The sequence below is a fragment of the Coregonus clupeaformis genome, unplaced genomic scaffold, assembly GCF_020615455.1.
Source record: "Coregonus clupeaformis isolate EN_2021a unplaced genomic scaffold, ASM2061545v1 scaf1260, whole genome shotgun sequence".
Classification (NCBI taxonomy): Eukaryota; Metazoa; Chordata; class Actinopteri; order Salmoniformes; family Salmonidae; genus Coregonus; species Coregonus clupeaformis.
Window position 1 is genome coordinate 68,677 of NW_025534714.1, and position 14,481 is coordinate 83,157.

A 14,481-nucleotide genomic window follows, 5' to 3' on the forward strand; every position below is an offset into this window, starting at 1 on the left:
TAGACCACTGCACCACTCAGGACTAGGTATTCATTCAATCTGTCCTCCTTCACCGATTATGATTCATATAAAATAGTCTAGCAATGACAGGAGAAATTTGATTTAAATCAGGTTTTAATACAAATTATTATCATTATCATACTGATAAGAAATAGTAACAAAAATAACATTGCATTAGACATACAAAGCATAATGTGCAACCAAACATGTTCATATTTACACATATATCTCAATGTGCAGCGAGCAAACGTGCTCTGTTAGATTTCAAGGTACTCTATCTATCTGTTGGTTTGTCTGGGGGATAGGTTGATTCAGACAAACGGAAGTTAACCTACACAATAAGACTAATGGTACACAGCATAAAATAATTACATACTAAAAAGGGGAGTGGTCTAGTTAGCAGTGAGGTTAGTACTAATGTTCCATTCCATGTATGGACATTGGCAAATACATGATATTCTTTGTCTTATTCTGCACACTGTAAGTCAAACGGGGTAATGATCGCTGACAGTTTCCGAAATTGGACTCTGTTTGCTGCACTCTAGTGAGGCGTCAATTCCTTCTTCTATTTGGTTTTGAGTGTTTTGGCCTTGTTTTATTCTGAGCCTAATTGAGAAATAAATTAAAATGTAAGCAAGAATATTTCAGGACTATGATTCTGAAATAATAAGATTCTGCAGGGCTATACTCTTTCACTCTCTGACTCCCCTATACATTCTCCAACGAATATATGAGCGCTGTACAATTTGGTCCCACTTTATATTAAAAAAACTAAACATGGACTTGGTAATATGTGGACAGGTAAGTTATTACTATGTGGGCAGGACAGGTAAGTTATTACTATGTGGGCAGGACAGGTAAGTTATTACTATGTGGGCAGGACAGGTAAGTTATTACTATGTGGGCAGGACAGGTAAGTTATTACTATGTAAATCCATATATTTATACACACTTCATATAAGGTGGGAACCAAAAGAGATACATGAATCAAAATTCAAGCCAGAAAATTTGTGGATAACAACTCTCCCCTTTGGTATCACACACTCATATCCATACCTAATTGTACAAAAAACGATCAGATCGTAAGATATTGAGCCTGTCTCTTGGGTTTGGGATAGTCTTCTGCTTCTAGTTTGCTGTCTTCTTTCGCAGGACAAAGTAGATGATACTGGAGATGAAGGTGAACGCAAAGGAGATCCAGGCCAGAATGAAGGAGTGGCCATACCAACCATCCGATTCACCCTTGTGAAAGATATCTGTGTAGATGGAGGCAGCGATCATGATGCACAGGCCTGGAGGGAGGGAGGGACAGACAAAGGTCAAGCAAAGACAGAACTAATTGTTTAACAGGTTGAAGATTTAAAGTGTTTAGGGCAATACTTACAGGCTAGGAGCTGGAAGATGCCAGAGAAGGTGAATCTCTGTCCCTTTGACAGAGTGAAGAGCTGTCCCACAAACACAAACAGGCCAAGGGAGGAGAATATGCAGGCCAGAATGGAGCTAGCCTGCACTGCATGGAGGTAGTCTGTAGAGGGAGACAGAGACAGACACAGAGTAAGGACTATTTACAGAACAGAAACACCCAGAAATCAACACCGTATTAACGAAACAGTGTTGTGTCACGCTCTGGAATGCAGAGGTGAAAGGGGCAGTTCTGTCAAAACAAGTGGGAGGAGATTTTTAAAACACAATGAAAGTATTTTAATCTGGAAAATTGTGTGCTAAGGAATATTTATAAGAGGATTTAAGACGAGTTCATTTCATTAGGTTGTAAAAGGGTTTCTCAGCCATCAAATAAAACACTTTATGAGAGATACAACATTGCTACATATATACTTGACCACACATTCACTAAAGGTCTAAACACAGACTCACTGTATTTGTAATACACTTTCAGTGTATGTATTCAAGCAAATCTGAACCTCCTCACCCGCCCCAACCCTGTCCCTGATCCTGCCACACCCTCTGTTCAGTTTCCTCTATGAGAACATGGCATTGTTCTCCCTCATTGGCCAATAGAGTACTTACTGATCAATCATGCTAGACACTGACAGACACACAGAGACAGGTTAGATGGCAGGCTTAGTCTGATAGTTGTTACGGAGCTCTACCCTGAATTCAATCAAACCTACACCGCAGTAAACCCACATCCTGGAGAAACAACACTGTTCCTGTTTCTGTGCTGCAAAAATTTATATATTGGGGTGACTTGAGACAGAAAAAAAAACATTTTAATTCCCGTGTAGGTTGATATTTACATATATATCCAGGAGCAATGCTAATTTCCTGCAGTGCTGTTTCCCCACAGAGAATGTTTGATTACATTTTAGCCCAGCGGTCCAGTATGGCCCAGGCTTACCTTGAGGGTAGTGGCTGGGGAGATCATTTGAGCTCCAGGTTCCATTGGTCAGTATCCACCTGGCCCACACATCAGTGGACACGGTTTTTGTCATCCACCAGGCCTGGACAGGACAGAGAGGAGAGATAGTCAATGAACATCCACAGGTAACATGCATTTGGATGTCCAGGCACAGGGACAATAGTCAATGGGTGGAATGTACATCTGTAGAATGTAGCAGCATTCCACAGCAGCCAGGTATGCACCTCTCACTATGACAGACAGGCCTTTTAACACTCACTGGAATCCCACACACGAACAAGAGCATGTATATGCAGCCACATTGTTGACGATAACGCGCAGGCGCACGTGCACACACACACACACACACTCACACACACACACACACAGAGTGATGAAACACTGGCCAAACTGTTTGTCTCCTGTCTTCTCTCAGGTGTGAGAGTGAGCTCAGAAATGTAGTCCAGAAAACAAAAGTGGAACACTGACAGAACAGCACCAAAGGTCTGAGCCGATGAGGGCTAACATAGCATGCTATCCTCTTTTGATTCAACACCCCACAGACATTGTGAAAGAAGGGCTATGTCAACATGAAGAGAAAACTAAGTGGAGGAGGTGCAGTGGGGGATTACTTACATTGTCGATAGTTGCCACTAGGAGGAGGATGATGCTGGTGAGGTGAAGGAGGAAGATTCCGGCTAGAAGAACCAACATGATGACTGAGAGAAAGACAGAACAAGAGAGAACATTTATATATTGTATGTTAAAAGCTGGTCAAACACTTCCTCGTCTATAACATATCAAATAAAGGAAGACGGGGCCACTTCAAACACAGAGACACTGTCACAGGGCTTAACATGAGTGACAGGAATCAGACATTCTATTGTTTTATTCTTGTTTTGTACTCTCTTGCTGTACAGTGTCCTTGTGTTTCTTGAAAGGTGCTTTAAATCCAATGTATTATTATTAAATATTATTAGATATGGACGTTGACAAAGCATGCACTGGGTTGCTTGGCTCCAGCACTTTGAAACAGGCAGTCATTAATGATGGAAGTCCTGAGTCTGGCACCCCCTCAGGGTGCGGCTTCATCACTCTAAATTACCATGGGTCATAGACACACACTATCACACACACACACACTAACAGAAATGGAGGGAGGCTTGATAAAAAATGAATTCAGAGGAAGAGAGTTGAGATAGCACATAGTGATCGGTCAGGCAATGTAGTGTTAGCCCTGGGAAACAGAGAGACAGAAAATCAGAGGGATAAAGGGGGAAGTGTTGGCAGGAGATGAGTTGTAACTTGTTTGCAGCTTGCAACAAACCGCCACTCCTTAAAATAACTGCACAAAATACCTACTACCCTGCCTGCCCCACCTCCCCCAAATAAACACATACATACACCTTAACCAGGGGTTCTCAAACGTTATGGGGCCGGGACCCCTTTTGTGATAGTAAATTAATCATGGACCCCCTCATAATCAGAACACAGCTCGAGTTAGATAAAAAATAGCATACAAGGAGTATTACCATAACTTTGGCAGTGCATGGTGAGACAAACCAAGTTTCGGGCCCTAGGAAGGAACATTTTAAAGGCTCGTCTCTTGGCATCGGAGAGAAAATGTTGCCGTTTACAAGCTAATTTCATGCAATTCTACAGATTTTGTCATGTGGCAGAGAGATGTTTTTGTTGTTGCAACTTTAAAGCTAATATCCTGCAATTCTATAAAAAAAATTATGAGGCAGAGAGAAAACTTTGCAGTTTTAATTCTTAAATTACACTGCATTTATGTAAAAGTATTGTGGATCCCAATATCCCTGTGAGCTTCCCAGACCCATGTTGCCCCAGGGTTAAGAACATAAATTGTAGATTAATAATATCACATTGTATTGTGTTACAACCTCTTAACTTATTCCTCGGATCCCTTGGCCATTAAAAAAATGATCTGTTGTTGTTAGTAATATTCATAAAATATATATATACATTTTTATATATATATTTTGAGATCTGGCCACGAACCCCCTGCAAGCCATTGTTAGTGGCTTTGAATGACCCCACTTTGAGAACTCCTGCCTATGAACTAGGCAGTTCAACTCAAAATATTGATAAACGATCTCAATTCACCAATTACAATTGCCATTATTTGATTTATTTATTCAGTAAACACCATAACCAATACAAAATAAGCTGAATTACTGTTTGAATGGCCATTGTCAGTAGAGAGAAGGCAAGATTGTTTGATGCTTGTTTTTCTTAAATACAATCATATTGTGAGAACAACTCACGGATACATGCTAGAGTTCCTTCCCACCCCTACTACTGGCAATAGGGCGGCTTAGGATCTGGTGGATGTGGAGAGAGCGAGGCGAGAGCCTATCTGGAATGCAGAGGACCTCTCTGGGATAAAGGGCTGGTCTGGGTTGGGTCCAGACATGTGATCTACATCAACACTGATCCAGCCCAAGGTGTTTCCCGCCCATGTACACTTCAAAATTACTGTAATTGGGAACGAGTACTTCTTAGTTAGCTCAACTGTGTGTAAATATTTGAGTACACAAAAGGTGGTCTGTGTAATTTCTCATATGAGAGCTTCTCATCTCAGTGCTGAAGGGACAAATAAAGAGGGAACTTGAGCTAGTCTTAGACAATTAAACCTCTGACTGTCTGAGCTGACAGCAGCTGAGGGAAGTTTAACCCTGTTCTGCTCTGTGAAGGAAATACAAAGTACACCCTATCCAACCTCAGCAGTTTGCCCGAGTCACAGAGAGTAAACACTGAATGCATGACAAACTCCCTGCCTTCTAGGATGGAGCATAGTTCCATCACGCACTCAGCTACCTACCAGAAATTACAGGATAGGTTTCATGGGCTAAAGCGTGTGCATTATAAACTTTAACTAAATGTATACTTAAAGTTTCAGAATTTCAGTGCATTTGGATTTTCACCTTGTAATGTTTGTTTCAGAACCAGCTATCTGATTAATTACCTGAACACACCCACACTGAACTTACCTGGCAAAGGAATAAACTACCAGTATCACTTGCATTACAAAAGACGTGCTAGCTACAATTCTAAAATATTCACGCCCCTACTGACTGTGTGCAATTGTATTAGCCTTGAGAGTAATACAATAGAAGGCATGCATATAGGCTATTATCATTTCAAAAAACACATGAAGAGCATGTCAAAGAGTTGAGAGTTCTGTAAGAGAACAAAAATTTTCAACTTACTTTTTGATGGTAGCCTTTCTGTTGAAGCCCAATTCCTTCTGCTCTCTACGTTCCAAATGTCAGACTCAGCCCTCCCCGCTAAGGAACGCACAAACACTCACAACTACACCTCCACCCACTTCTTACCCCTCCCTCTTTTCCTCGAGTCCACACCCCCCACACAAATCTATCTCACTCTCCTTTTGTCTATCTATCTATCTCTCTCCCTCCCTTGCTCTCTCTCTTTCTCGCTCTGTCTCTGTCTCACATACATGCAATTACCCAAAAGCCACTATTTCAACAACTCTGTGGTGGAGTATTTGTTTTTCATGTTCTAGCTATGTCTTTGTCACTGTCTATTTTGGCCATTATATCCATGAGTACTCAGAGGAAGCACACTGACTCACCCACAGATGTTTGGGGAACTCCCAAAATATTGTCATGAGTTCAAATCCGTTGCCATGGAGACTCAGTAGTAGCCAGAGCGACCACGTTGTTGCTGTTGTATCTCCACACACAGACGTGGTGGGTGTAGTTTTTCTGCCTGATCCCCACCCACTCTCTCCATTCCCCCTCCAAAGCTCTCTCTCCGGGAGGATAGTCAGGATGAAGGAATGTAGTTGGTTGGGAGGGAGAGGAGGAGGTAACAAGTGCAAGTCATTATATTTACATTTACATTTTAGTCATTTAGCAGACGCTCTTATCCAGAGCGATTTACAGTTAGTGAATACATATATATATATTTTTTATACTGGCCCCCCGTGGGAATTGAACCCACAACCCTGGCGTTGCAAACGCCATGCTATATCAACTATCAACTGAGCTACATTCCTGCCGGCCATTCCCTCCCCTACCCTGGACGACACTGGGCCAATTGTGCGCCACCCATGAGTCTCCCGGTCGCGGCCGGCTGCGACAGAGCCTGGATTCGAACCAGGATCTCTAGTGGCACAGTTAGCACTGCGATGCGGCGCCTTAGACCACTGCGCCACTCAGGAGACAAAGCCTGAGAGTGAGAGAGAGAGCGAGAGATATTGTGTTTGCGTGAGAACGAGTGAGAGAAACCTGTTTCACACAAGTACAACTCATATTCACACTTGATTGATAGATATAATGCACTATCTAGGACAATAGTCTGACAATATAAGTAGAGGGACAGAAACCTACTTCTGATGACCTCTGCTGAGGTAATGTGCTACACAGAGAGTGCTTCAGCAACCTCAGGTGATGTCACAGGATAATGATAGTGTTTCAGACAGTGGCCAAGTGACTCTCAGACCTCAAAGTATTATCCACTGGGCACGTCACATACTGGGTTATTGGTGGATACTGTTCCACAAACAGCATACCTCACTTGGGTCAAAGTCAGGGAATGCGGAGTAACCTCTAAAGATTTACTGTGGACTCTCCACACCCAACACTGAGGCTGTGACTGTCACAAAGCCAATAGGATACACCCTAGCGGGACAGGCAACTCAAATATTGAGCCTCAAATATAGAAAAAGGCAGAGAGGGAATTTAGAAATGTTGTCTAGCCTGCCTCTTCCCAGGCTGTATCGACCCCACCTACCTGCCAGGTGAGGTAAGCTAGCTTGGGTACAGTGTGGCCTAAATCCCTGCTGCCTCAGTCTGCCTATGGAGGCTGGTCCCGAGCTGGGCGGGGCCCCAGTGAAATTAACAGATAACATGCCCGTGTAGCTTTTGAGAGGACCAATGGGATCATCTCATCAACAATCAGCCCTTCGTTTCCCTTCCTTAATCAAAACTGGAAAAAACCAGAGCCCATAAAGCAGGGGTATCAAACTCATTCCATGGAGGGCCAAGTTTCTGCGGGTTTAGTTTTTTCTTTTCAATTAAGAACTAGACAACCAGGTGAGGGGAGTTCCTTACTAATCAGTGACCTTAATTCATCAATCAAGTACAATGGAGGAGCAACACATGTGCAATAAAGGAAGACTGGAACAGTTCTGATATAGTTTGAATTGAAGTGTTGTATGTACAGTATTAATAACGTGTTTGCTCCTTTATATTCAAGGCAAGGCTGATCAAAGGTGGTTCTATTGCGTGGCAGTGGCTCACCTTGTGTGGGATGACAAGTTAGAATGTGTGGGTTAATTCTTTGAGTGTTGAGAAAGAACACGCTGCTTGTGACTCAACGCTAAGGAGCTCCCAGGGAGGCTCACTGACAGAGTATTTCCACATGGCTGTGTGATACAATTCCAGTGTCCAGTGTCCACATGCCAAGGGGAGTAAGCGTGACCATAAGCACGTTGCTTTACAATGGCAAAATGTGTCTGTCTGTGGTTAACTGTGTCATTCTCCCCGGTCTCTGCCTGTCTGAGTCAATCTACCTGCAAGATGACTGTCCTGGATGTCTGATTGCTAGGTTTAAATTTAGAAATACAGCAATGATATGTATGGGATTTTCTGGGTAATTTCAAGAAAACTGGTTAAGTGTAATGTTTAATGAGTCAGAACAGATAATAGCCTGTATCAAAAACAGTGTGTTGAAACGCTCACCTTACCCAGTGTTGACTTATTGGGATAAGGCTACTATCTCACTTATCCCTCCACTCCCACTTGTCGCTTGACTGGTTTCCTATATAGGTACAGTACACACTGACGTCATGGTGCAGTTGTAACACACACATGATCACACACTTCTGACCCTCAGATTAATGTCATAGCCACACACATTCTGGTGAAAACACACAAAACACACACACACACACACACACACACACACACACACACACACACAGTGGAAGGTGAAAGGATCTCCCTATCCTACAGGGAATACTACCTGGATCAAAGGAGCAAATGGACCATCAGATTCTAGGACTGCCAGTCAATGTTCCCTCTTAATTGTTTTCATCACTGAGCAAGTTTCAGGTCTGCAGAATGCAAACTTGAATGTTGTGAAAATTCTGTGCAACTTCCGGCGTGCGTTTACTATGAACACTGAGGCTGTACCCGCTTTAAGTTAGTTTTAACAGTAGTCAAGTAGGCTACTGTGTCTATTTTATCATAATGTAGGCTTACCAGAGTGGCCTACCATCAAATACAATGGAGAAAATGCATCCCATAACATTTTAACATGAAAATAGCTGTTTTATCATTCAGCCTACAGCATTCCATGAGACATTCCAAAATTCCATGAGACTTTTGTAAAAATGTAAATGTAAAAACTTTTGAAAATAATATGCAGGGCTTCATATTAACCTGTGCATCCACTTGTCCTTTAGACAAGGAGGTGACTGATAATGTTGTTGTGTTGTTTGATGCAAGAAACCACTTTACAAAATAAAATGCATAATTATTCCCATACCATTATTACAGAGAATCAGACAAATTATGCTACCCTTCGCCTATTGGCTACTTGGCTTATACAAGCCTGTCTCAAAATACAACACTGCCCCTTTAAGACAAAAAAATGCTTTTTACATTAATCACTTTTCAAAGATGTCTAGAAATGCACACGTTTTGTGCTCTTGTAGGAAGCAATCCCTCCCCCATTGCTGACTACAAATGATCTATAACTGGGCTAATAACTCAGTAACTAGCAAAGGATATGAACAAACATACACGTGGCTACATGCAGCTCTCGCTTTGATCTCAAAACAAGGGCATCTGCTCACAACCACTCATGCTGTAAAAACAGTCCAGTTCAAAGTGAATGGCACAGATCCATATATGGCAATGGTCTATTTGCATATAGGCCTACTGCAGCTCTGATTGGTTATGGCACACTGGTCTGTGTAGAGTAGGGGCCTGAGTTGTGCATGTCAATGCAATAGAATCCTACTCCTACAACAAAATATCTTGCATAGTTCGTTTTGTTTCGGTATGTTGCATTGAAAGTGGCTAAAATCATGTTGTTTTGATCACAATTGCCACAGTAAAGGGAAACAGTTAACTAAGGGGGAAAACTCTAAAAAGTTGAGTTAAATTCAATCTTGTGCTTCTCTGCACGCTGATATGTCTTCTGCATGGCAGTCCCGGGGAGCTGCACGCCCGTACATAATGCGAACATTGCTGCCAGTTGAAGGATACTACTCCCATGATCTCCATGTTGTGGCATGCTCCTTCCACATACATTATTCTCTGTAATGCACAAATAATTTACAAGCAAGATCAAGCCCCTTGAAACAGCCCAGGTGCAGCTAATCTGGTCACTCCCTCCATTAGAGATCCCAGGACACATTTCTTGCAGACAGATTCAAGAGGAAAGTGTAAAGTAGTAGCGGTGCTGTGGTTATGTGGTGAACCTGGTAAGCCACTGGACAGCCAGCCAAAGTAAGAGACGTATGAGCCTAATTAAGTGGGTCTAGGGTGACCTTACCTGTCACCCTAGACCCACTTCAATTTGCTTACCGCCCCAATAGGTCCACAGACGATGCAATCGCCATCACACTGCCCTATCCCATCTGAACAAGAGGAATACCTATGTAAGAATGCTGTTCATTGACTATAGCTCAGCATTCAACACCATAGTACCCTCCAAGCTCATCATTAAGCTTGAGGCCCTGGGTCTCAACCCCGCCCTGTGCAATTGGGTCCTGGACTTCCTGACGGGCCGCCCCCAGGTGGTGACGGTAGGAAACAACATTTCCACTTCGCTGATCCTCAACACTGGGGCCCCACAAGGGTGTGTGCTCAGCCCCCTCCTGTACTCCCTGTTCACCCATGACTGCATAGCCATGCACACCTCCAACTCAATCATCAAGTTTGCAGACGACACAACAGTAGTAGGCTTGATTACCAACAACGGTGAGACAGCCTACTGGAAGGAGCTGAGGGCTCTCGGAGTGTGGTGTCAGGAAAATAACCTCTCACTCAACGTCAACATAACAAAGGAGATGATCGTGCACTTCAGGAAACAGCAGTAGAGAAGGTGGAAAGTTCCTCGGCGTAAATATCACTGACAAACTGAAATGGTCCACCCACATAGATAGTGTGGTGAAGAAGGCGCAACAGCGTCTCTTCAACCTCAGGAGGCTGAAGAAATTTGGCCTGTCACCTAAAACCCTCACAAACTTTTACAGATGCACAATTGAGAGCATCCAGTCGGGCTGTATCCCCGCCTGGTACGGCAACTGCACCGCCCACAACCGAAGGGCTCTCCAGAGGGTGGTGCAGTCTGCACAACGCATCACCGGGGGCAAACAGGAAGGCCAAAAAGATAATCAAGGACAACTACCAACCGAGCCACTGCCTGTTCACCCCGCTATCATCCAGAAGGCGAGGTCAGTACAGATGCATCAAAGCTGGGACCGAGAGACTGAAAAACAGCTTCTATCTCAAGGCCATCAGACTGTTAAACAGCCACCACTAGCACAGAGAGGCTGCTGCCTACATACAGACTTGAAAATCACTGGGCACTTTAATAAATGGAACACTAGTCACTTTAATAATGCCACTTTAATAATGTTTACATATCTTGCATTACCCATCTCATATGTATATACTGTATTCTATACTATCTATTGCATCTTAGCCTATCCCACTCTGATAATGACATTGCTCATCCATATATTTATATATTCTTATTCCATTCCTTTACTTAGGTTTGTGTGTATTAGGTTTTTGTTGTGGAACTGTTAGATATTACTTGCTAGATATTGCTGCACTGTCGGAACTAGAAGCACAAGCATTTCGCTACACTTGCAATAACATCTGCTAACCATGTGTATGTGACCAATACATTTGATTTGATTTGACTTGAAGGTGGAGCAACATTCAGGTCAGCCAGGTGTCATCATAGGTCAGACAGAAACAGGTAGAGTTGGACTAGGTCCTAGGACATACATTAATGGGATTTTATGTAAGCCTCGAAACTAAATGATATCATTATGCACAGAGTACATGGACATCCTGTGATTTGTGTTACCCTTTACGTGACCAGAATTAGAATGACATTTGAATTGTTCTGTCATTATCATTTTGGTTTCAGGTGATTATATCTACTTTTGCATAACACTCTGACTTCCCTGGGGATGATGATCAGTTGAGGCCTGTAACGGCAGGACTATGATGTGGCTGCTTCGCGTGATGTATTGTTGTCTCTACCTTCTTGCCCTTTGTGCTGTTGTCCGTGCCCAATAATGTTTGTACCATGTCTTGTGCTGCTACCACGTTGTGCTGCTGCCATGTTGTGTTCCTACCATGTTGTTTTCATGTTGGGTTGCTATCTTGCTGTGTTGTCGTGTGTTGCTGCCATGCTATGTTGTTGTCTTAGGTCTCTCTTTATGTAGTGTTGTGGCGTCTCTCTTGTTGTGATGTGTGTTTGGTCCTATATTTATATATATAATATTTTTTTATCCCAGCCCCCGTCCCAGCAGGAGGCCTTTTGCCTTTTGGTAGGCCGTCATTGTCAATAAGAATTTGTTCTTAACTGACTTGCCTAGTTAAATAAAGGTTAAATAAAATAATAAAATAAAATAAACAACGGCAGAACTATGGTTCCTTTAGATTCGTCTGGGGTTTCTTAATGCTCCCCACGTTAAAAAAATATTACAGTTTACTATAGAATACTACAGTACTTACTATAGAATGATATAGTAAACTGTAGTGGACTGTAGAATACTATACTACAGACTGTAGTATCCCTCAATCATGTGTAGTACTTAATATATCATGTTGTAGTATACTGTAGAATACTATAGTAAATGCTCAATATTATCCACACAAAAAAAACTCTGTAGGAAATATTACAGTAATGCCAAGTATAGACCACATACAGTATTGTGTTCCCTACAGGTTATAGAAAATAGTAGAAGCTCTGGGCTATCCGTTCAGACCCCATTCCTATTAATCTAAAGAAAATTTGCTATTTTAATATTGTCTAAGATAATAAAATAAAAACACTGTAGTAGGCTAAATACTACAGTAATGTCCGCAAAAACACTACAGTAAATACTACAGTATACTACAGTCTGCAAAAACACTACAGTACATACTACAGTATAGTACAATCAGCAAAAGCACTACATAAATTACTATAGTTATAGTACCGTTTTCTTTTACTACAATATTTATACTATAGTTAACTGTAAATACTACAGTGCACTACAGTAAATACTGCAAAAACACTACAGTGAATACTACAGTAAAGTCTGCAAAAAAACTACAGTGAATACTATAGTATTCATACCATAGTATACTATAGTATTTTTCCATGTGGGTCCCTGCATGGGGAATTCCAACAGGTCTTGAAGCAGTCTGTTGTTGCTTTTTTAAGAAGAAGAAGAAAAAAAAGTAAACTGTCAGGGATAGCTTTCAGGGACATGTAATCCAATGTAGTAACAGAAAACAGATAAGAAATGTAGCCACTACTTGTTTTGGTTGTTCCAGCAACTGTTTACATTGTTTACAAACAATTATTCCTGATATTTAGTGGAGCTGCCCGTTTCCATGGTGACTGGTCAGGGTTTTATTCTTGATCCACTCCCTCTCTGTCACTTATACCCTGTGGCTCTTTTTTTTAGATCTCACATTATTGCTACATTTTACTTAGTTTGCACATGATCTACCCTCCTCCTCCTTCTCCGACTGTTTTGTCCCTCCTTTTCCTGCTCAGCCCTCGTTTACCACCCCCTCTCACTCTTTTCTCTCAATGAAATCCAGACATACATATTTTCAGCTTTGAAATGTTGAAAAGAAAACAACTCCTGACTGTTAGTAGCTAGGCAACTCACAATATGAGTCATCACCCTGCCGCGCCCATCAACCCCCTCTCCCCTCCCCTGTACACTCTCTTCATGTAACCTATTGAAGAGTGTAGTTCAGTTAGACAGTGTCATTATGTTCAGTTTCAATTAAATCCCTCTATTACTTACTGGTCCTTCTTGAATATTACAGTAGTTAGTATGCAGATGTCTGACAAAAGAGGGAAGTACAGTGGAATTTGTTTTTGTTTTTCACTGTCACTCTTAGGCCTACCACTGTCCGTACAATTCATGCCACTGTACTATTCGGCTGATAATTATCAACATTGATGTTGCCATGTGGTGGCAAAGTGTCACTATGACAATAATAGCAATGGTTATAGTGATGTTATTCCAAAGGAAACACTAAATAAAATCCCTATGATGCCCCAAGTTGATTTCAGGGCAATTCCAACACCAAGAATACTACAGTTTACTATACTTACTATAGAATTATGTAGTAAACTGTAGTATACTATAGAATACTATACTCCACACTGTAGTATCCCTCAATCGTGTAGTGCTTACTATAGAATGTTGTAGTATACTGTAGAATACTATAGTAAATACTACGGTATTACCCCCCAAAAAAAACACTGTAGTAAATACTACAGTAATGTCCGCAAAAGCACTACAGTGTCTGCAAAAACACTACAGTTTAACTACAGTATTTAATTTGCATATACCCCACACATTCCCCTTCCCCATATCCCAACTTGTGCCACCCATGAGTGAGAAACCTACATGGCAAGTATAGGCCATATGTTGTGTTCCCTACAGGTTATAGAAAAGAGCAGAAGCGCTCAACTATCTGTTCAGACTCCCTACCTACAAGTTATGGAACATTTGCTCTTTTAGTATTTGTCCAGCAGGTTTCCTCAAGGAGAAAGACCCCACTTCTATGTCAGAGATAATAAAACTAAAACACTACAGTAAATACTACAGTAATAGTACACTAAAGTCTGCTAGTATGCTATAGTATGTTTTCATGTGGATTGGTACAAAAGCAGGTTACCTAACCCCTACATTCAAAGGTGAAACTTGATTGGGGTCAGGCTTCACCTCTCAGCAATTGCTGATGTTCTTGTGCTACAGCAGATTACCATAATAACAAAGCAAAGTTATAGGAACTGTGTAAGGGTACTTGGCCATACCAGGGTGAGGGTGGAATGTATGCACTCACTAACTGTAAGTCGCTCTGGAT

At 41.8% G+C, this 14,481-nt stretch overlaps 1 protein-coding gene and 1 non-coding gene across 2 annotated transcripts; one reads left to right on the top strand and one right to left on the bottom strand.

Moving 5' to 3' along the window:
- Positions 1-96: 96 nt before the first annotated feature.
- Positions 97-5,862, bottom strand: LOC121550999 (epithelial membrane protein 2). The gene is made up of 5 exons (XM_041863493.2): positions 5,593-5,862; positions 2,996-3,078; positions 2,360-2,462; positions 1,385-1,525; positions 97-1,292 (listed from the first exon to the last, which is right to left on the bottom strand). The coding sequence occupies exons 2-5, from the start codon at positions 3,071-3,073 to the stop codon at positions 1,129-1,131; spliced, it is 486 nt and encodes a 161-aa protein (XP_041719427.1). The 5' UTR covers positions 3,074-3,078; positions 5,593-5,862; the 3' UTR covers positions 97-1,128.
- An 8,255-nt stretch (positions 5,863-14,117) lies between these two features.
- Positions 14,118-14,173, top strand: LOC121552002. Its single transcript, XR_005997137.1, has one exon. It is a non-coding gene; the product is annotated as a U7 small nuclear RNA (small nuclear RNA).
- The last annotated feature ends 308 nt before the right edge of the window (positions 14,174-14,481 follow it).